The sequence below is a fragment of the Eptatretus burgeri genome, chromosome 1 (genome assembly GCF_056783735.1).
Source record: "Eptatretus burgeri isolate ZD-2024b chromosome 1, Ebu_testis_v1, whole genome shotgun sequence".
NCBI classification, from domain to species: Eukaryota; Metazoa; Chordata; class Myxini; order Myxiniformes; family Myxinidae; genus Eptatretus; species Eptatretus burgeri.
In genome coordinates this window covers 37,011,490-37,035,072 of record NC_140961.1, presented here as the reverse complement: position 1 = coordinate 37,035,072, position 23,583 = coordinate 37,011,490, and the positions used below count along the sequence as shown (strand labels likewise).

Genomic DNA, 23,583 nt, shown 5'->3' with positions numbered 1-23,583 from the left:
TCTCAGCCTTCAAACCCCCTCTCCACCCCACCTCCTCACCCCCCCCCACCTCAAAGCATCAACCTCCCCCTCCAAACTCTGCTCCCCAAATCCTCATAACCCTCTGTCCTCCCCTCCTGCTCATAAAATAAAAAGGGCATTCCCACATCGATCATTACAAATTTCTTTATTACCTCGTGGAAACAGTGGTATATTTCACGATTTCCCCTCTATATCATGCTGTCACTGACTTCACAGACATTGTGATTGAACAACAACTGCATGGCTCCGAGATGTCATGGCCCATCACGGTCGCCTGTCCAACTCACAATCCCGTGAGATATACAGAAACCCCATGGAATTGCATCTTTCAAGTGACCATGAGCAGCCTAATTGTACCAATAAATGACCCGAAACCAATTATCCACTTCACCTCCATGGTAAAAACCCTTTCTCGAGATAATGACACATTGTTAGTTGGGTGGCATGTAGGTAACAGACCGCTGCTAGTGCAGCAGTGGACCCCACCAAAAACGAGGGGTACCCTAACCCAAGGTAAAACATTTGTCCCCATGGATGAAATCAAAGCCGAGGGTCTCAGGATATTGAATACGCATGATGACATTGCTGTAAACATGTGCAAACTTAAGAAATTCGCATTAACATAGCAACAGCCATGCCAGTGATGTTAACGAACCCAGCACTCTCCCCTTGGACAAAGAATCTTGAAACTTGGCATAATGTTACACAATACATTGTGGCACAAATTTATGAAGTAGTGACGTGGTGCACAGCAACATATAAATACCAGAGTTAGTGTCAAAGCCACCTAATGATCACCTGTTTATACATTTATCGTTTTTAAAAGACGTCTAATAATATTTTTTTAAGCATTGCAGTGAAGTCTGATCCAAATAATTTTAAAGCAATATATGTATTTGTATATTGTAATCAGTAAAAAATAGTGTGGTAGATAAAAACAGAAAGGAAACTAGAGGGGGAGCACTCGGGAGAGTGCAAAACCTCCGCCGCCAATACTGCTGGGTCACTCAAGTGAACCTTATATCTTATTCATTAAATATGATGTCAACAGTGCTGACAGAGTTATAGTTCTTTTCTCCAACATTTTTTTTTTGGGGGGGGGAGGTTGGAAATCACTTAAAACATGTAGAAATGCAAAAAAAACATTGAAATTTTGTTTAAAAAAGTTGCAAAAATTTTTTTTGTCTAACAATATTTTTTGGGGGGGTGGGGGTTGGAAATCACTTAATACATGTAGAAGTGCAAAAAAAAAATTTTTTTCTCACCTTTTTGGGGGCGTGGGGGTTGGAAATCACTTAAAACATGTAGAAATGCAAAAAACAAAAAAAAATTTCTCTCAAATTTTTGGGGGGGTTGGAAATCACTTAAAACATGTAGAAATGCAAAAAACAAAAAAATAATTTCCTCTAACAATTTTTTTTTGGGGGTGGGGGTTGAAAATCACTTAAAACATGTAGAAATGCCCCCCAAATTTTTTTTTTCTCTAACAATTTGTTTTGGGGGGGTTGGAAATCAAAACGTAGAAATGCAAAAAAAATTTTTTTTTTTTCTCTAAATTTTTTTGTGGTGGGGGAGGGGGTTGAAAATCACTTAAAACATGTAGAAATGCAAAAAAAAAAAAAAAATTTCTCTACCAATTTTTTTGGGGGGGGGTTGGAAATCACTTAAAACATGTAGAAATGCAAAAAAAAAAATTTTCTCTAACAATTTTTTTTGGGGGGGGGGGTTGGAAATCACTTAAAACATGTAGAAATGCAAAAAAAAAATTTCTCGAACAATTTTTTGGGGAGGGGGGGGACCAAGTCCAAAATCTAATAGCATGATTCTTGGACCATACCTAACCACCCCCCACCAAGTTTCGTTGAAATCCGTCGAGGAGTTTTTCCGTAATATAAAAATTTAACATTTTCACGCTCACTCCGGGGGTATCGCTATAGCTCTCTGTTCTTCGAACAGGCAAGCTAAAAACCAAATACCCTAGCAACCACACACCGAACGCCTGTGATATGTGTTTTATTGTGTCGTCCTATCTTGATAATTTATCAAAAAATGTTAAATCTGACTGTCTCAAACAAGGACACAATCATTTTGTACATGACATTAAATATTTACGCACTGGTTACATTGGAAACCACTGCAACAGAATGACAATTCCCTGTGATAGTTATTGCAGTGAGTCACTCACTTCATTCGAATCCAGACAAAACTAGGCTTGTATATTGTAATATCATGAACATTGAAAACCTGACCCTTTATGATGTAATGTCGAGAGAAGGTCAATTTTGACCCAGATTCAAAAAATGGATATAGATTTTATATAAAAACCCAAAGACAACCACCTTTAGCAACAAACTTATGTGGCAACATATGTGAACTTCTTACCTCGATTCAACGCTTGGTGCAGTTGCATTATGCGTTTAACCTTCCTAGATGTCCATGAGTTCAGCTCTCTATTCAGAGTTAATACCTTTCCGGTGTTCACAACATTCAGCCACCTCACACTAGCTATTCGTTTCAAGGTTGTACATATTAGTACTTACTGATGAAGTATTAGGCCTGCAGCAGATCAAAGGTCTCATTTTTCAAGTAACTCAAACCAATTTTCAAGTGGATGGGTTCCACTCGCCAAAAACTCTCTTTCGCATAAAATAAAAATATAATTATTTATACGTTTTTCTTGGAATTTTTTGCTGCACAGAACCGGTGCAACGTTATTTCCCCTTAATATGACTGCGTTAACATTGGACAAGGTTTTGCTGTCCTACATCAATATTGCATCTCACACCCTGTCTTAAACTATAAAATTTCCTTTCATGACACTGAGATTTCATCATTTCCTGTGCATATAATATTTTAAACATGGGTGAAATATTATCTGGCATGTTTAGTGCTGAAAACTTGCTGACTATTTAGTGTGCTGTGTCACTTGAGGCATTTCAATTTACATATATTATGCTGTTACCCATTAAATAGTTGCTAAAGAAATGAATGTTAACTAACGTGCCACCTAACAATGCCGACTTCATTTGTTTTCAGGTATAAGGTGCTTTACGTGGGCTGTTACGTATAGACATTCCAAGCATGGCTTCTGAATTTGACTTTAGGTTGGAAAAGAAATGCAAAGCTGCCTTTGACGAGATGATTTGCATCTTTTGTGCACAGCCATTCCACAAGACTCTTGGTGTCACACCTGATTTGTCCAAAATAGACTTTATTTAGGGCATGCAGAGAAAGACTTGATGATGTAGCAAAGCAAATTTTAGAGCATGAGCTGCAAATCCTAAATGGTAGAATCACCTTTCGCTATCATAGAAACTGTAGATCAACTTACTGTAGTAAAACGCATGTACAAAGGGCTATGGAGAAACGTAGGGCCTCTCTAACCCAAGGTGATGGTGAAACAGGTGGTGGTGATGGTGTACAGCATAGTGAGCGTGCATGTGAAGGTAGTTCAAGTAAACGCCTTACGAGATCAGTGACAGGTGAGACAATGTTCGACTGGAAAAAAAAACTGCTTCATTTGTGGTGAAATCTGCCATCGTAAAAATCGTGCAGCCTGGTCAATGGTGAAGTCTGTAGTTGGTGAAGAATCGAGAAAACAAAATATGTACACTAAAATCTTGCTGGCTGCTGAAGAGCGACATGATACCCAAATGATAACTCGGTTGCGAGGGGTTGCTAATGGTGACCTTTTTGCAGTTGAGGCCCGCTATCATAGGAAGAGAAATTGCTTTACCTTGTACATTAACGCACGAAACATAGCAGCTAGAAGAAGAATGAGTGCAGAAGATGATGTCCATGCAAAGGCTTTTCAGCACCTCATAAACGAGTTCAGACCCAAAATAGAGTCCAAGCAAGTATTTTTGCTCGCTACATTCACAACATACTACAAACAATTCCTACAAGATACTGATGAAGATGATCGCAATAGATACACATCACAAAAGCTGAAATTGAAATTGCAAAAGGAATGGCCATCTCTGGCATTCATTCCACAGAAAGGTGGCTCTGATCTTGTCTGCTCAAATGAGATATCTGTGCGTGAAGCACTTCTCAAGGTAAATGAACTGGCAAGAAAATTTACTTCTGATGAGGAGGAATTAATTGAATCTGAAACCAGTGAAGATGTTTGTCCCGTCAGTGAAGAAACAATTGTGCATCATGCGGTTGGCATATTGCGTAACCGAATGGCTCTTACACGTCAGCTACATGGCGAGTATTTATCTTCTGGGGAAACAAATATAGATGCACAGAGAAAATTTGTAGACCCTTTGGTGTATAAAGCTATTAGTTAGATGATGGACGGCAAAAAATACAAAGATGGAGAAGACATTGACACAGACACACGCTGTCTGAGCATTGCGTGTGATATCACAGCCCTATCAACCTCAATCACATCACCCAAGCACTTAGGCCTGGCAGTGTTCCTCCACTACAACTTCAGAAGCAGGAAGTTGATCGACAGTATTAGTGACCTCAGGTATTGCATATCCTATACAGAGCTACGTACATTCATCACATCTGCCGCCCTCCAAGTGGACGCTCAACAACAACCCTCAGAGCTGAAAGCATACATCCCACCAGAGCTCGTCCCAGTCAACAGAGGAGGCCAGTTAATTATATCAGCAGCTGATAACTGGCATCATGATGAATGCACGATTGATGAGAAGACAACACATGCTATGACAAGCATTCTGGTACAGCCAATGACAACAATGGAGCAGGTGTACGGACGCATCAAAAGAGTGCCACAGCGAACACTAGATACCAATACACTTCAAGGTATGTAAAACATTCAAAATCCCTTCATTACCTCCACCACAAAGTGGACGGCGGTTATGTATTTCATCCCCACGTGTTTGTTTGTTAGCAGAATATCTCAAAACGTTATGGACGAATCCGGGTGAAAATTGGTCGATGGGTTGGTATGGGAGAAGGAGATTAGATTTTGGTGAAGATCCGATCCGGATATAGATAGGGGTGCTGCACTTTTTAAAAATGATTCTTCACCATTGAGAGATAGGGCCAAAAACTATATATATATATATATATATATATATATATATATATATATATATATATATATATATATATATATATATATATATATATATATATATATATATATATATATATCATGATATTTCAAAACAGTATTGGGCCTGATATGTTCTCGTGGATCAGGTATAGCGTGGCGGAGGTACGCGCTCTACCAAGTGCCCTTCTCGTATTTATTGTACATGTGCTGCTGGAGAGACCAATGTGGACAACACTTCACAATATATTGTTACATTATGCCAAGTTTCAAGATTCTCTGTCCAAAGGGGTGGGGGTGGTGGGGGAGTGGTGCTGGATTCATTAACAACACTGGCATGGCTGTCACTATGTAGGTTGCGATGGAAACAGAAAAATCTGAGCTCGCACAAGTTTCCAGTAATGTCATCATGCAGATTCTACGTCTTGAGTCCTTCGGCTTTGATTTTACCCACGAGGACAAATGCTTTACCTCAGGTTTGGGTAACTCCAAAAATATAGCACGTTTAGGCCCTCTGGTGCTACGCTTTACCTTGATCACTCCTGAAAGTAAAGAAAAAATAGCCCAGGCTTGAAGCAAAAACATGCCCACTGCCGATATTCATCCTTATTCGAACTCACGGAACGGTGTTTGTGTGTGTGTGTTTGTCACGCCACTCCTACATTTCTGGCCCAATTACATCCAGACTTGCTACAGATGATCAGCATAACCCCGATTAATGTATCGGGGTGTTTTTATATTTGTCGGTGATCTTGGGGGTGGGTACACTGTTCGTCTATAGTAATAAATGTTAGTGTGTGTCTCCTCCATAACTTCAAAGCCATGAAACCTCGCAGTCTGAGACTTTGCATGCATACTAAGGGAACCCCAAAGGAGTGCATGAGTGAAAATTCGGTGTTTTCGTTAATTAAAACAACCCTTTTGAAGATAATTAATAGCCTTATTTAATTATATCCTTCATCAAGGTCAATCACTTGCCAAGCTCGCTGTTCCTTATCAATTGTTTCATTGGAGTGCTTGCTTGAGTGTTTAAGTGACTTTGTGAGTGCTATACAAGCTGCTTGGTTGTTCGTTTCTAAACCATGGCCATACACGGCAAAAGTATTCACACCGTTGCTGAATATATCAATCAACTTCAACAAAGTTCAGGCCCTACTCACCTGCATTTGGCCTGCGCTGTCGTGCGGTGCCTCAGATGGTAGCTCGCTCACTGAGAATGTGCAATTTTATTTCGACATTACCCCTTTTTGTGTGATCTTCTTTCATTATACAACCCGTCAGTTCGACATAATTACATGCATAAAAAAATTAAACGTTTCATTTTTTAAAGTTTCTTCATCCGTTTCGTTGAGTACTTGCTTGGAGCACCCGACAAGCTTCAAACTCTACAAGCTTCCATGGCAATACTGCGGTGCGGTTCTCCATGGGGAAATCGCTGGAGTTAGCAAGGCAAAATAAATTCGATGATTACAATGAGTAAAAAATGTTTTCACCTGTTGCAAAGCAATGAATGCCAAATCACGGCAGGATAGCCGAGAGATACACACGTTCGCTCGAAGCTGTCTTGCCAGGGTTTGAATCCTGACCCAGCTATAACCTGTCATCCCTTTGTTTCACAGGCAGGGTGATTCATCAATGTGTGTGCAGTCTCTCAGATGGACATTAAACTAGACATCACATCTGCAGGAATCCCCCCCCCACCTCTCTCTCTCCCTCCTCACTCCCCACTCTCCTCTCTCACCCCTCTCTCTCCCACCCCTCTCTCCTACCCCTCTCCCTCTCTCCCCCCATGCTTCCCCCCTTTCCCCTCCCCTTCCTCTCTCTCTCCTACCCCTCCCCCTCCCTCTCATCCCCCTCCCTCTCTGTTAAGGGGACGGTTCAGGACTGACGATTTAGTTTTGAATTTGAAACTGCTTCCCCAGAGTGTAGCATGTACAAATACAATTTGGAGTCGGCCGACTGGAGGGGTGAAAAGGTCGCTGCATGTGCAAGCATGCATGCATGCTGGCACGGCTTTGCCAGATCAATAGCGTGGGTTTTAAATGCTCCCGCCCGGTTTTATATAGAACCCGGCGGTTAAAAAGAAAATGGTACTGTTTGGGCGCATTTTATCGCCCTTCCCTTCCTCTCCTCCCACACTGCCTACCCTTCCCTTGCCCTCATGCTGCCTTCCCCTGCCCTCGTGCTGCCTTTCCTTGACGTCTCCTCATACTGCATTCCCTTCACCTCACACTTACCTCTTCCCAAACCCCCTCTTCTCTCCACTCCCCCCCCCCCATGGACATCTCCGGGCCATTTCCCTTTGCTATTCTAACGTACCTCATTTTGTTCAATTCTGTACTCCTCCCCACGCCAACTCTCTCCACAAGACAGAGAGAGACAGAGGGGAGGGAGAGGAGGGAGAAGAGAGAGAGACGCACACAAAGACAGACGCACACAAAGACAGAGAGACGCACACAGAGACAGAGATGCGCATACACACACAGACACACACACAGACGCACAAACATACAGACGCACACACACAGACACACACACGGATGCACACACACACACACACACACACACACACAGACGCACAACATACAGACGCACAACATACAGACGCACAACATACAGACGCACAACATACAGACGCACAACATACAGGCGCACAACATACAGGCGCACAACATACAGGCGCACAACATACAGGCGCACAACATACAGGCGCACAACATACAGGCGCACAACATACAGGCGCACAACATACAGGCGCACAACATACAGGCGCACAACATACAGGCGCACAACATACAGGCGCACAACATACAGGCGCACAACATACAGGCGCACAACATACAGGCGCACAACATACAGGCGCACAACATACAGGCGCACAACATACAGGCGCACAACATACAGGCGCACAACATACAGGCGCACAACATACAGGCGCACAACATACAGGCGCACAACATACAGGCGCACAACATACAGGCGCACACGCGCACACGCGCAGACGCGCACACGCGCACACGCGCAGACGCACACACGCACACGCGCAGACGCACACACGCGCAGACGCACACACGCGCAGACGCATACACGCGCACACACACATGCACACACACACACACACACACATAGCTACACACAGGGACAGTTGTTAAGAAAGCATACCATATTCTCTGCTAAATCTCCTCCCACACCCCTCTCACTGTCTCCCATCCTCGCTCCGCCCACTCCTATTACTTTGCAGCAACCTCCTCCCATACCCCCCCCCCCTCCCTCTCTCTCTCCCCCCTCTGGATATATCTGAATGGTGGTTATCAATTTAATTGTATGGACATCATGATATTGCAGGAATCCTCTCAGGACGTGTCCGGATGGTGGTTATCTCCAGACGTGTCCATACGGTGGTTATCTCAGAAAGAAGAGGGGTTGTGAGGAGAGGGAGGGTGGTGGATTCCGGCAGAAGTGACGCCCAGTTTAACGTCCATCCAATTCAATTGATTTTACATGATTTGATTTAGAAAGAAACGCACCTTTCTATATAAGGTCCCACAGTTGACACTGCATGTCAGCAGAAACACCACCATGAAGTCCAAGGAACTGTCCGTAGAACTACGAGATAGGATTGTGAGGAGGTATAGATCTGGGGAAGGGTATAAAACAATTTCTCGTGTTGAAAGTTTCCAAGAGCACAGTGAGCTCCATCATTTGGAAATGGAAAGAATACGGAACTACCCAGACTCTTCCTATAGCTGGCCGTCTGACCAAACTGAGCAACCGGGCAAGAAGGACCATGGTCAGGGATGTGACCAAGAACCCAATGACCACTCTGACAGAACTACAGAGTTCATTAGCTGAGATGGGGGAACTTTCCAGAAGCACAAGTCTCTGCAGCACTTCACAAATTGAGGCTTTATGGGAGCTTAGCCAGACAGAAGCCACGCCTGAGAAAATGACACATGACAGCACTCCTGGAGTTTGCAAAAAGGCACATGAAGGACACTGAGAGCAGGTAGCAAAAGATTCTGTGGTCTGATAAGACAAAAATTGAACTCTTTGGTCTGAATGCAAAGCAGTACATCAGGCGGAAACCGAACACAGCTCATCACACATCGAACACCATCCTTACTGTGAAGCATGGTGGTGACAGTATCATGCTATGGGGATGCTTTTCACTGGCAGGGACTGGAAGATTTGTAAGGATAAAGGGAACAATGAATGGAGCCAAATACAGGAAAATCCTTGAGGAGAACCTGCTTCAGAGTGCAAAAGACCTCAGACTGCGATGAAGATTTACATTCCAACAGGACAATGACCCCAAGCATACAGCCAAAGCAACACTGGAATGGCTTCAGAACAAGAACGTGAAAGTCCTTGAGTGACCCAGTCAGAGCTCAGACTTGAATCCCATTGAGAATCTGTGGAAAGACTTGAAGATTGCTCTTCACCGACGCTTCCCATCCATCTTGACAGAGCTTGAGCAAATCTGCAAGGAAGAATGGGAGAAAATCCCCAAATCCAGATGTGAAGAGGTGATACAGACACACCTAAGAACACTCGAAGCTGCAATCGCTGCCAAAGCCACTTCTGCAATGTGTTGACTCGGTGGCTGAATACTTATGTAAATTAAGATATTTTTTTAATTTCATTTTTATTTAATGTGTAAAATTTCTAAAAACAGTTTTTCACTTTGTCATTATGGGGTATTTTGTGTGGCTCGGTGACGAAACATTAAAATTTAATCCATTTTAAATTCAGGCTGTAACACAAAATGTGATAAAAGTCAAGGGGTGTGAATACTTTCTGAAAGCACTAATTTTGATGTTGGCAATATTTGGGATAGTTGCAAGAGGGTTGCCTTTGCTGTAAGAAATGTATGGAGGTGTTGCACTTCAGGATTGTAATTGATCAGTTAAAGGAATGGGTTACTCTTTTGCAGGAGGTCATGGATTGTGAAGAATTTCTCGATGAAAGTTAGTTACGTTTATGGACTGAGTCTGCAGAGGAGGTTGGCAGTGGTGGGGGTGTAGCGAGAGTGGAAAGGGAATACGAATATCTTCCAAACACATTAAATCAAATTGGAATTATTTGTAGGATTACCCTTGATTTACACCTGTACATTACATCAGCCATGTGATGCCGGGTGAGGCCCATTTACCTGGTGTTCTCATTAATCGATGAAATGTTTTTTGCAGGCATGATGAGTGTTTTGAAAATTGAGCCAGATACGTTTGACACGGTCAATGAAAAAGAGGACCTTCATCCGGACGACCTAATGGTGGTGAAGGTTGAGCCATACGTGTCCATGATGGAAACTGCAAAAGATAAGTCTGGTGAAAATGTCAAGGTCAAAATGGAAGATAGACCTTGGGAGGCGTTTGGTGTGCATGGTAAGAGATGCAATACATGATGTGAATCTCGAGTGAAATGATTGATGGTTGAGATTCTTAAAATGTTGGAATATAATTAGAAATGAACAGGATAGAACCAACATCATAAATATGTCCCCCCACAGGGGGAAGACCCTCTCATGAGCAGGCCCTCGCTGTTCCTATGGTTGACAGCGAGTGCTCTGGAAGCAGTGGGGGAAAGAGAGTGTCATTTGTATATGTGGAAGAATTGCATTTCTCAGCCAGTGGGTCACCCAGATAGCTTAGATTGCAGAGTACTGGTATGGTTTGCCAGAGGACCTGTAATTTTTCCACATATATTTATAAAGTTGGAATAATAGATAAGTAAATGTGTTCTACAAAATGATGGAAAAACAGGACTGGCAGGATACCTGAGCGGTATGTGTACTCACCTGTGAACTGTCGAGCCTGGGTTTGAATCCCGACCCAGCTATAAACTGCCACCCTGGTGTTTCGCTGGCCGAGAGATGCATCAACGTGTTTCCTGTCCATTGGATGGACATTAAACTGGGTGTCCCATCTGCTGTCCTGAGTTAGTGGACATTAAAGATTCTATTTAGTGTCCTTAGCAGAGAGTGAGCGAGTTATCGCCGGCACCCTGAATATATTACAAATTCATGTTCTAACCTACAGGGGGCACTGCATCAGCAGTGCAGCATGCTCTTGCCTGCCCATGGCTTATCCACCATGCCATGGTTGGTTTTTATTTATTTATTTTTACTGCGATTATCAACATCGTTCACATTTTCACTTCTCTTTACTTAACAAACAATCCGAATATTTAATGATTCCACAACAAAACATTAATTCGTGCATGTTCTAAGTTCTAAGTCCAATTACAACAATAATTACATCATCCAAGCAAAACATCACAACAAAATACAGAAATGCTCATTTATATAACAATATTTTTGGTTCTTGGCAGAAGAATATTTTGTCGTGCTTGAATTCCCAAAGGGTTTTTTGTTTAACCCAAGTCATAATTTTAATTTAACGTGTATGTAACCTGTAAACCTGACGTCGTGTTGGGGGTTTTGGTATTATCGGCACATTGCCCATTGTGGATTGAGGGAAATCTCTTCATCTGGTTTTTACAACTCGACCCTTTCAGCATGTTTGACCAAAACTTCTGATATTGACAAAGTGACAATACCACTATTACAGCTCTTCGAGTCATCGGAACAAACAGATCACAGCATCATGTTGAGTTGGGGTTCTATTGCTGCAAAAATATTGACCTGGTTGATAGCCATCATGCCATTCCCATAAATCTGAGGCCATTGCACATCAGTAAAGTGAATATAAACCACTCTACTGGAGTTAAACAGCCTCAAATTGCATTGAATACAATATAATGAACCATGTTGAGGGAGGCCTGTATCCTGCATTGGACGAAATAGACTGCTCAAGTCAGGTTTACACTACAAACTTTAATGCAATTGTTTTGGGCCATTCCATGTCAAGTGTACACACCCTCCCGACACTAATACCTCTTTTTCTCCCCATATGTTGGTCATTTATTCACTTGGGTAAAAAAAACCTCAAAATACCAACTTTTAGACCTGTGGGCCCATCGTGGCCCATTTTAGGGGCCCCCAAAATTGGGCGCCGCTGGCTGCCCTACAATCTTCTAGTGGCCATATCACAGGTTGTAGTGGTCCGATTTGGATGATCTTGGTATCAAAATCCTCGTAAAATCGAGATCTTTCGAATCGCGTAAAGTAAAATCACTCGGAAACAGTAATTCAAAAAGTTATAGTTTGGGGCGCCCTTTGACCTTGGGCCCCCGCTCCCCAGCCAAACCGATGGTCCCGATTTTTTTCGTGTGAGAATACCCCTTCATATACTCCAACACCTCAGCATAAATGAAAATGGGATCTCAATGGGTTCAAGTGTGATGATGGTTTTATTGTTCGGGGACTCGGGTGCTGGACACACAATACGCCACAATACATAGCACAATATTTGAACACAAGATTTCCAATTCACTATATCAGTATATTGTACATAAATTTTCCACATGCACGTGCAGGAACTGGAAGCGATACTAGTATGAGTAAGAGTTTTTCCGAGCATATTATAATCAAGATTTTTTGCCAACCAATGTTTTATTTGACAGGTGTGTTTCTTTTTTACTGATTGTGTAGGTTCTACCTGTAGCAGTTTTTGGTTCTATGGAAAGGAGTATATCAGAAATGTCTAAAATGCAGTGATCTTCAATGTCAAGAAAAAAGAAACTATTTATGGGCCAGTTTGGATGAAGAAAATTCACTTTCACTTCATGAGTGTCCTGAAAGGCTTCCATGATGCAGGCAAGCCACCATTTTCCATCATCGTGCACTGTGACATAACCTGAGAGTTTCCCGTTAAAAGTTGGTGTAGATTTTGAAATAGCTGACTCGATACGGTGTTCCTCGCTAAGGCTGAATTCGCGTACTTGAAGAGCAGTTTCAGAAATAGGGATGAAAGCATGAAGTTTTTGAGTTCCAGCTCTGGTTTTGGCCGTTTTTAACCTTTCTTCCAGATTTCGTTCTTCCTCGTCATACGCCTCTTGGATCCCATAACCGAACTTCACTTCATTCAAACCATTTTCAGCAAAGGCGAAAAGATCTTTTGGAGAAATAATTTCACTGTCGTAAGGTCTACGCAGGCTCTCACATGTTGCTTCTCGTTTGATTGTACCTTCCACACCATCTGAAGGGCCCTTGCCATGACTTGTGGCAAAAAATGCCATTCTGCGTCAATACCATACTCTGATTTGTGACGACATAGGTTTATGAAGGCTTTGCAATTCTTATATTGGCCAGCGCAACTGTCTGAGAAATAGTAGTTTCTTTACATTTCCAAATCTAGATTTCAAGTGTTCAATGAGCATTCTTTGGAAGAGGTGGACTGAGACAACGTCGTGAGTATTGCATTCTCATATAATCGTGAATGAATTGTGGTTTAATTTGTCATCGTCCGATTTGAAATAGTAAACCCAGGGGTGAATTGTCGCTTGAGAGTAGTTCCAATGGAATCCTTGGGCCGCATCCTGTACGACAAACGAATAGTTCTCTGAGAAGTCTCCAATAATGACAAATTCTCCTTCACCGATTTCGTCTTTCTTATTTTTCAGAAACTGAGATTGGGCCTTGGCAATGAAGTCGTGTCTCACTAATTTCACCACGCGTTCACAGAATTGATTAATGAATTCTTCCAAAGGCAGCTCATGGAGCTCAGTTCAGATCTGTCGGTGGATGTCCACCATTTAAACTGAATTTCATCAATATCCTCTAGTTCATAAGCACTCAGTAGCTCGGTTTTGAAGTCTTCAATTGATGGGCAACTTTCACAAGTTCTGAAATCACATGCTGGTTGTGCTGGGTTACACCACCACACAGTCCTTTTTCCCCGGCATTATTCGGCTGACTTCATCACTTCAGTAAAATTCGGTTACGGCGGATTTCACTTCGTCAGGCAATATTTTACCCTGTTTGGGATTTGGAGACGATAGCATACCATTTTCTTTCTCTAAATTTTTGGCTTTCACAGCCATTCTTTGGGAGCAACTGAATTCACTCATCATCCCTCTGATGCTCATATTCATAGCAAATATTGTCAACATACGTATTTGCTCTGAACGGCTCGAAACAACGTATTTTTCTTTCAGGCTTTTGATCACCTCTGACATGCAGTTTTCATCACATTTTGACGCTGTATTTTGTGTTTTCTCCGCAGTGCTTGGTCCAGCAACTAGTTCTAATTTGTTTTGCACAGAATCTTCCACTTTACTTCGCTTTTCAGGAACATACCCTGCGTTCCTTTCCGCCTTTCGTTTGTCGAATGGGCTTTCGCCTATCATCGATAACGACCGGTTTAATAGGTCAACTTCTGCTTCTCGCTCAAAAACCTCCTCGTCCTCATCTGTCGAAATAGATTCTGCAATGCCTTCGATAGTACCTTCTGATGATCATTTCGAACTGGTCGAAGATGATTTTTCAATACGCTCTGGTGACAAAGGAGGAAGTTTTTTTTCTGCACGAAGTACAAAGTCTGTCATATTATTTCACCTTTGAAGAAAATTTCATCAACATATCATTGGACACATTGCGAAGATCTTTTCATTGTTTCGTTTTATGGCAGCTGAATGGATCGCAACAGTATTTTCGGAACTCATTTCGATTTTCAGTCGCCATGCTCACTGCAAAATATGCAAAAACTGAGATTATCCCATTTATAACTTAATTCGATGATGGTTATTGAAATGAGAGCGAGAGATGAACCTTCAGAGTTTAGGCTTTATTCCATTTGATTGGAGCCGCTTCTGTGGGCACACCAGGAAATACAGGTTCAGCTAGGAGTACATAAGCAGTAACGTATACATGTGCAGTTAACCATTGCAGACTAAATCCGCGTAAGCACGGAGTTCGATATAATCTCCATTCTCACCAGTCAATGAGCACCTTCAGTTAACGAGCATCAAGTGGACAGCCGATGTCAATAGCAATGCCCCGGGGACAATCACTCGTGCCGCAGAGAGACATCCCCTTATACGCGAGACGCACAACATGTGATCCCGCGTCATGTCCCTCGATTCACGTTAATTCACCACATTCTCCCCACCTTTAAAATGTAACTAGGGGCCCATCTTACACACCATGATTGCTTTAGCACTATAGGGAGTATACATTTCAAGCAACGCGGACTAATAGATCTACAGAAGCATACATGCCAAGCAGTGATTATTTTGAGTTGTAGGAGCATGGAAATGAGCATCGATATATGATATAATGGGCATATAGGAGCATGAGCAGCGAGAATGCCGATAATCCCCTTTACAGATTGAGTCGTCGAGGGGGCCTTGGTCGTCGACCTCTCCGGGAGGACACGTCAGTTTCACTTGAGGGAGCCCCCCGATCCTCTTGGTGAGCCTCGACTTGTGCCGGGGGATGACTCCTCGATCGCTCTCGGGTGGGAACGCGGCAGCCCCGTCGCCTGGCGGAGTTCCTGGGGGGAAATGTCAGAAGGAGGAGTGCCAGAAGGTGGTGTACCGGCGGGAGGAGTACCTGAGGGAGCCAGATGGCGAACCGACACAGTGGTCTCCCTGCCATCCGGGAGCCTGACATGAGCATACTCTGGATTAGTGTCAATGAGTTCGACCCCCTCCACCAGGGGTTCATACTTGCTTTGTCGTACCGGGCGTTTCATGAACACTGTACCGGGGTGGGTCAGCCAGTTGGGCACCGTTTGACCGTCAACATAACGTCGTTGGTGAGTAAACATACGTTCGTGAGGAGTGGCATTTGTGGACGTGCAGAGCAAAGAGCGTATGGAATTCAGAGCGTCAGGAAGAGTAACCTCCCATCGCTCGGGGCCCAGTCCTCTCGATTTCAGCGCCAGAGTTACGGCTTTCCAAATTACTCCATTATACCGTTCCACCTGCCCGTTTCCCTGTGGGTTGTAACCCGTCGTTCGACTAGTTGCTATGCCGTGCTCTAATAGGAATTGTTTTAGCCCGGCCGACATGAAACACGGCCCTCTGTCTGAATGTATGTACGAAGGTCTCCCAAACATAGCGAAGAGGTCAGAGAGACATTTTACGACAGTGCCCGAGGTCATATCCGAGCACGGAAACGCGAAAGGGAACCTTGAATATTCATCAACAACGGTGAATATGTATCTGTTGTCTGTTTCGGTCGGTAGGGGCCCTTTGAAGTCGATGTTTAGTCTCTCGAAGGGGAAGTAGCCTTGATCAGTCTGCCAGAAGCCGCGCCATAGAATCTGGGTTTTAGTTCAGCACAAACAGGGCATGAAGCATTCATTTGTTTAATATCTTCAACAGAATAGGGAAGATTTTGTCTGCGTACGAAATGTGCCATCCTGGTTACCCCTGGGTGGCACAGAGACACATGGAGGTCTTGCAAAGCCTGACTGATTGTTGCCGAACTGTAGACCCGGGAGAAGGTATCTGCAGCAGGGTTTTCTTTTCCGGGCCGGTAAACAATGTCGTACCTGTAGCAAGCTAGGTCTATCCGCCATCTCATAATTTTTTCATTCTTAATTTTCCCGTTATTTTTCCCATCAAACATGAAAGCCACGGATCGTTGGTCCGTAACGAGCGTGAAGTGGTTTCCCAGTAAATAATGTCTCCATTTACGCAGCGCTTCGACGATGGTGTACGCCTCCTTCTCTATTGCCGAGTGTCTCTGCTCGCTTCTAGAGAGAGTTCTCGAGAAGAAAGCGACCGGCCGCCCAGACTGATTAAGTGTAGCAGCTATGGCGTGATTTGAAGCGTCGGTCTCCACCACGAAGGGCACCGAGCTGTCGATCGATAAAACCACGGACTTACTGATATCATCCTTGAGATTGTGGAAAGCTTTTACGACAGCGGCATCTGGTGGAAAGTTTTTGCAATGCACTAGGGGATGTATTTTCTCGGAGTATTGCGAAATCCATCTTGCATAGTAAGCGAACATCCCGATCACCCGGCGCATTGTTTGCAAGTCCTGAGGTGGTGGAAGCTCACGGAGCGGGCGCAATCGCTCAGGATCAGGCTTAATTGTGCCGTCGGCTATTGTGTAGCCGAGAAGGTCAATTGACCTTGCCGAGAATACGCATTTCTCGTAGTTGAGAGTCAGATTATATTTTCCAGCAATGCTCAAGAATCTGTCCAGATTCCTATCATGTTCCCTCTGATCCCTACCGCACACTGTGACATTATCCACGTAAACAAAAGTGTCTTCGAGGTTTTCATCTGAGATGATGTCGTCCATAACCCGTTGGAAGCAAGCTACTCCATTCGTGACACCGAATGGTATCCTTCTGAACTGGTAGAGGCGCCGCCCTGCCTGGAATGCAGTGTACGGTTTGTCTTCCTCTCGGATGGGAATTTGATGATAGGCGCTTCGCAAGTCGATGGTACTGAATACCTTATAATTGGCCACGCGTTCGACCATCTCATCTATGCGCGGCAGGGGGTAGGCGTCGAGTTGGGTGAAGCGATTGACCGTTTGGGAATAATCGACAACCATCCGTTTCTTATGGTTCTGACTGCTGGTTACTAACACCTGTGCGCGCCATGGCGAATCGCTCGGTTCTATAATTCCCTCCTCCAGTAATCGCTTGGTTTCCGAAGTGATGAAATTCATGTCAGCAGTGGTATATCGCCGCGATTTGATCGCTATCGGTTTGCAGACCGGCGACAAGTTAGCGAACAGCTGGGGGGACGTCACCTCCGCGGTGGTCAACGCATTTAAAATTAGACGAGGCTTGCTTCCTCCAAAGGGTATTTCGACGCTTGTGTGCTGCTTGAGGACATTATGACCCAGAATTACGTCTGCGCACAAATCACGAAGCACCAGCACCTTTACATCCCGATGCGTGTACCCTTTTACGTCCAATTCAACATTGCAGTACCCTCGTACGCGGGATTGTAGTGAGGTGGCGGCCATGCATACCGTATTGTCAGTCGGGTGGATTACCCATTTCCTGCCCTTCACTAGCGAGCTGTTGACGAAACTTTCAGAGCTACCGGTATCAATCAGTGCCTCAGCCATATGCCCGTTAATTCGTACGTTGATGATAGCCTTGGATAGATTCCCCGGGAGGCTGCAGTCAATTTATTTTGCGAGTAGAGAGCCGCAGAAGTGGGTTTATTCCTCCTTAGAGTAGATTTACATACCCTGGCATAATGCCCTTTCTTGTCGCAATTCATGCATGTGGCATCTCTGGCGGGACATTTTTGACGAGGATGCCTTTTGTACCCACAAAAGAAGCATTTACCGACCGGAGCAGTTGCTGAGGAGTTTGACGAGGTCTGGGTATCCGGCTCCTCGGGTGTTTCTCCATCCCTCATGTCTGGCTGTGACTGTGCCAGTGGGGTTCCTTGGGTTCCCATCGTAGCAGCGTTCATGAGCAGCATCGGTGTCCCAAATGACTCAGATTGCTGCTGAGCCGTATCCATCGCTCGAGCCTGATCGACTACCTTGTCAAGAGTGGGTTGCGCTTTCTCTAGTAAGCGTTGCCGTATGTGGGCTGATCTGAGTCCTTGGATGAATGCCTCCCGTGTGGCTTCCTTTCGGTGTTCCTCGGCGCTTACGGCCCGGAAGCTGCCGTCTTTTCCCAGCTGATTCAGAGCTTGCAGGAACTGATCGATTGTCTCCCCGGCTGCTTGCTTGCGTGTGTTGAGAAGATGTCGTATGTATACCTCGTTCTTGGGCTTCACGTAGAGCGCTTGCAGCACGTCGATCGCTGCTTCGTAAGTGTCGCACTCCGAGAAGAGCCTGTACACGCTGGGCGAGACATGATTCACGAGGGCGGCAAATTTGTCAGCTCCCTCCGCGATGATGGTCAGATAGTGTGAGAAGGAGCAGAACCAATGTGACCATTTCATTTCTGCGTCAGTCGCGTTCGGGTCTGCGTCGAACCTCTCTGGTTTGTAGATCTTGTCCATCTTTGGTTGAGAGAGCCGAGAAAATCAAATGGAATAAATTGAAATGAGAGCGAGAGATGAACCTTCAGAGTTTAGGCTTTATTCCATTTGATTGGAGCCGCTTCTGTGGGCACACCAGGAAATACAGGTTCAGCTAGGAGTACATAAGCAGTAACGTATACATGTGCAGTTAACCATTGCAGACTAAATCCGCGTAAGCACGGAGTTCGATATAATCTCCATTCTCACCAGTCAATGAGCACCTTCAGTTAACGAGCATCAAGTGGACAGCCGATGTCAATAGCAATGCCCCGGGGACAATCACTCGTGCCGCAGAGAGACATCCCCTTATACGCGAGACGCACAACATGTGATCCCGCGTCATGTCCCTCGATTCACGTTAATTCACCACAGTTATACAAAAAATGTACACTTAAAAATCAATAGACACAATAGTCAGAATAATTTTTTGCAAATGATGCTATATATATATATATATATATATATATATATATATATATATATATATATATATATATATATATATATATGTATATATATATATATATATATATATATATATATATATATATATGTCCAGAGATGATGATTGTCAATTTCAGACATAAAGTCGCCTGTTAGCAGGTGACGTCATTGGAACGATGATGGTAAACGTCGCCCAATGTCGAATCAAGAAAGTGATATGTGGACCCCGAACAATAAAACCATCATCACATTTGAACCCATTGAGATCCCATTTTCATTTATGCTGAGGTGTTGGAGTATATGAAGGGGTATTCTCACACGAAAAAATTGGGATCATCGGTTTGGCTGGGGGGCGGGGGCCCAAGGTCAAAGGGCGCCCCAAACTATAACTTTTTGAATTACTCTTTCGGAGTGATTTTACTTTACGCGATTCGAAAGATCTCGCTTTTACGAGCATTTTGATACCAAGATCATCCAAATCGGACCACTACAACCTGTGATATGGCCACTGGAAGATTGTGGGTCAACCGGGGGCACCCAAATTTGGGGGGGGGCTAAAATGGGCCCCCAGGTCTGAAAATTGACACAATGTTTTACCGTGGATACAAACACTTGCACAAAAAAAAAAGAGTGAGATCTGAGACGATGTGTTAAAATTTCGCTGAAAAATGTGTACACTTGACATGGAACGCCCCTTTTCACAAAGCTGGGTGGTCATTGAGACAACACCTGCATACAAGGAGAGCAGAACACAATGCCTCTGGTGCTGATATGTTATGGTCACATGGTGCATTACTTTGTGCAATTGCATTTTTTTGGCTGCAGGGCTTTGGAAACACAAAACACACTTAGAAAACGACAAGGGTACTCGGGAGAGCGCATTCCTCCGCCACGTAATGCCTGATCCATGAGAACATATCGGGCCCAATACATTTTTGAAATATCATGCTATACAGTACTATATCGTTTTTGGCCCTATTTTTTAAGTGAAGAATCACTTTAAGAAATCTAGTACCTGGATCCGGATCTTCACCAAAATCTAATCAGTTTGTCCTTGTCACACACCAAACCTGTCCACAAAATTTCATCCACATTCGTCCACAACTTGTTGAGATATCCTGCACACAAACAGACAGAAAGGGGTGAAAACATAACCTCCTCCACCTTCAGTGGCAGAGGATGAAAACATTAAAATGTTTTCCGAATCAGTGATTTAAAATAACATTTGCACAAATTTGTGCAACAAAGTTCGATTTCAGCAACCCTTTAACTCCGGTTTGGAGTAGCTGAATGTAACCCGGGTTGTGCTTTACCATAAGTTGCTGGTGTAAACAAAGAACAAATTGTATTTTTGCCCATTAGTGCTTTTAGGTGGGAGATAAATTCAGTGTCGTCATTGTCCTCTGGACTTGTCGGATCTGCCGTTTTACAAGACCGGTTCAGGAAGGATCTGCCGTTGTATACGTGTATGAATGTGTTCAGTTCCCAAGTTTCTTGTTGAGCGCTCGCCAAGAGGTTTAAGCATTCAAGTAGTCCAGTAAACCAACGACTTTTGATTGGAAAAAAATAGGGGAGAAATGAAACTTGGCAGGTACCTTCATGTGATTATCAGAAACAACATACTAAAAGTCCCCGAGTGTCACGTGTGAGCTAACGTCGCTACACCGGAAGTGACGTCATACTTTTATAAAACCACTTCATACCCGTGGTAAGACTAGGTGGATTCCATCTCCTCATGTCACTCATGGGCGCTGTTGGATACATAATGAGTGGAAGTGGACTCAAAGATTTGTGGTCACTTATTTACGCAACTGACTCAGTTGATAAGATGTTGACAGGTCATGCATATGCTCGGGCATTGCGCGCGCATTACCTCACCCAGGCAGCATTAGCGGTCGTTTTCTTGAGTGAAATTGAAATCGACGAGGACTCTTGTGCACAACTTGGGTCCCTTCATGAAACTGTCACAAATGAATACCAACCTATGGAAGACATCACCAACAGTACTGTTTTGAACATGGTCATTGAAAAGCTGGAGGCTGTCGAGCTCCAGGCCGCGAATACAAGCCGAACAGCCAAACTTTGGGTTCAGTATTTCAATCAGATAACACTGATGCGCGAATTTGTACGTGCCGAGCGATGTGGTTATTGGCAATTGCATCTCGAAACGATTCGTGGAATGATTCCACATTTCCATGCAGCCGGACACTTGGCTTATGCAAAATATGCTCACTTGTATCTTCAGCAAATGTCCAAGTTGGATGCCAAGATGACACCAGCAGAGTTCCAGAAGTTTTCGTCCATGGGTAACTTCACAATCCGACGTAGTGATAAAATGTGGGTGGGAGTCTGGACTGACATGACAATAGAACAAGTTTTGATGCACGCAATAAAAACGTCTGGAGGCCTGACACGTGGCCGAGGCATGACTTGACAGTGTTTTGAACGGGTGGGTGCTCGGTATGCCTGGCTGTACAGAGCTAAATCATCGTTTTGAAGAGTTCTGTGGCGTCAGTTTCACTACTTCTGAGGAACATGTTGAACTTAGGAAATATCGCCAATTTTGGGATAAACAGGATGTAGAAAAACTCTTTGCGTGGCTAACAGTCCATTCACCTTTGCCACAAAGTCATGAATTGATGTCAATAGGTTCTGGTATTGTAGGCAACGATAGCATCAACTGTGATTCCGCAGTAGAGATTGGTAGACAAGCAATGAAGAAATTAATGGGCAAGCCTTTCGGTGATGTTCAGTTACATCGGAAAGATAGGGTCCTTCCATTGGCAACCGTCGGCAACTCCGTGAAAGTGCGCGACGAAATCATACTCGTGAATATCATGCAACTGTTCAACAGGATTATCTGGGTGATAAAATCAGATGAGGACTTCGCTTCATGCCGAGAGTATGAGTTAGCCCCTCGCCCCTTGTAATTGTTCGATGACATATCCATGAGAAAGACAGAGAAGACCGTCCTATACCGTGTGATAGAATCATACGCCGCAAGTGAACAAACTTATCCCAAAGATAGCTTGTGCGTTGTAGACGGAGGTTATCTACTGCGACGGGTGGTATGGCCACAACATGGGACATACAGCGACGTGTACAGTGCGTACGTATCCTATGTACAAAGACACGATGGTACAACCAGTTATGTCATATTTGACGGCTACGGTGATGTATGTAGCACAAAGACCGTTGAACACAATCGAAGAGCTAAAAGGGTCGAATCCACAGAGATATTGTTCACTGATGACATGCCTATTACCATTCGACATGATCGATTCTTGACAAATGGAAGGAACAAGACCAGGCTAATTGAGGGTTTGAAAGTACAGTTGGAACAAGCGGGGATACGAGTAACAAATGTGGAGGCAGATGCCGATACGATGATTGTTCGCACTGCAATAGAACTGTCACAAGATAAGGACGTAGTAGTTGTAGGCACAGATAGCGATTTACTAATTTTGCTGACTCAACTTTCTCAACCAGACAATTGCATCTGCTTCTTTAAACCCAGGAGCGGAACAACCCCTAACAAGGTATTTGATATCAGACGTGTCCGGCGTCGTCTACCAGAGGGATTCTCCCACAATCTGTTTTTTCTGCATGCGATGACTGGTTGCGATACCACTTTGGCTCTATAGACAAGGGAAGAAGAAAGCATTCAAGCTACTACTGAAGCGTCCAGATCTAAATACGTGCGTGGAAGTCTTCAATAACCCCTCATCATCAGAATGCTCCGTTACATCTGCTGGAGAAGAGTTCCTACTCGCGCTTTATGGAGCTCCGAGGACAACATCTTCCCTGAACAAGCACAGATATCACTGTTTTATGAAAGCAGTTGCAAAGTGTCCAATTCATACCAAACTCCAGCTCGCATCCCTACCACCTACGTCTGCAGCAGCAAAAGAACATTCCATGCGTGTTTATCATCAGGTACAACAATGGTTAGGTTGTGATATACCACCGACAGAATGGGGTTGGGATTTAGTCGATGGACAGCTGTATCCAACTCTTACGCGCAAGCGTCCAGCCCCAGACACTCTTTTAAATTTGATTTCATGCAACTGCAAGACTGAATGTGAGTGATGATGCAGATGCAGGAAAGCTGGCATTCAGTGTTCACCGCTATGTGGTCAGTGTCGCGGTGGTGGTTGCAGCAATTCTGAAAAACCAGACACTGATGAAGAAGTAGACGATGAGCCAAGCCGTGAGGTCCAATG

The 23,583-nt window shown here is 44.0% G+C and overlaps 1 protein-coding gene across 8 annotated transcripts in view; it reads left to right on the top strand.

Annotated features, from left to right (window-relative positions):
• LOC147034256 (uncharacterized) overlaps positions 1–23,583 on the top strand; it is a 55,545-nt gene that overhangs the window by 3,576 nt on the left and 28,386 nt on the right. For 4 of the 8 annotated variants that reach the window (XM_085879416.1, XM_085879385.1, XM_085879394.1 and 1 more), the window contains exon 2: positions 10,246–10,440. In XM_085879416.1, coding sequence (XP_085735542.1) covers positions 10,248–10,440 — 193 coding nt within the window. In that variant the 5' untranslated portion in view covers positions 10,246–10,247. Of the gene's footprint in view, positions 1–1,754; positions 4,804–9,989; positions 10,059–10,119; positions 10,141–10,245; positions 10,441–23,583 lie in introns of those variants that run through there. The other 4 variants (XM_085879366.1, XM_085879398.1, XM_085879379.1 and 1 more) reach the window with 4 other exon arrangements.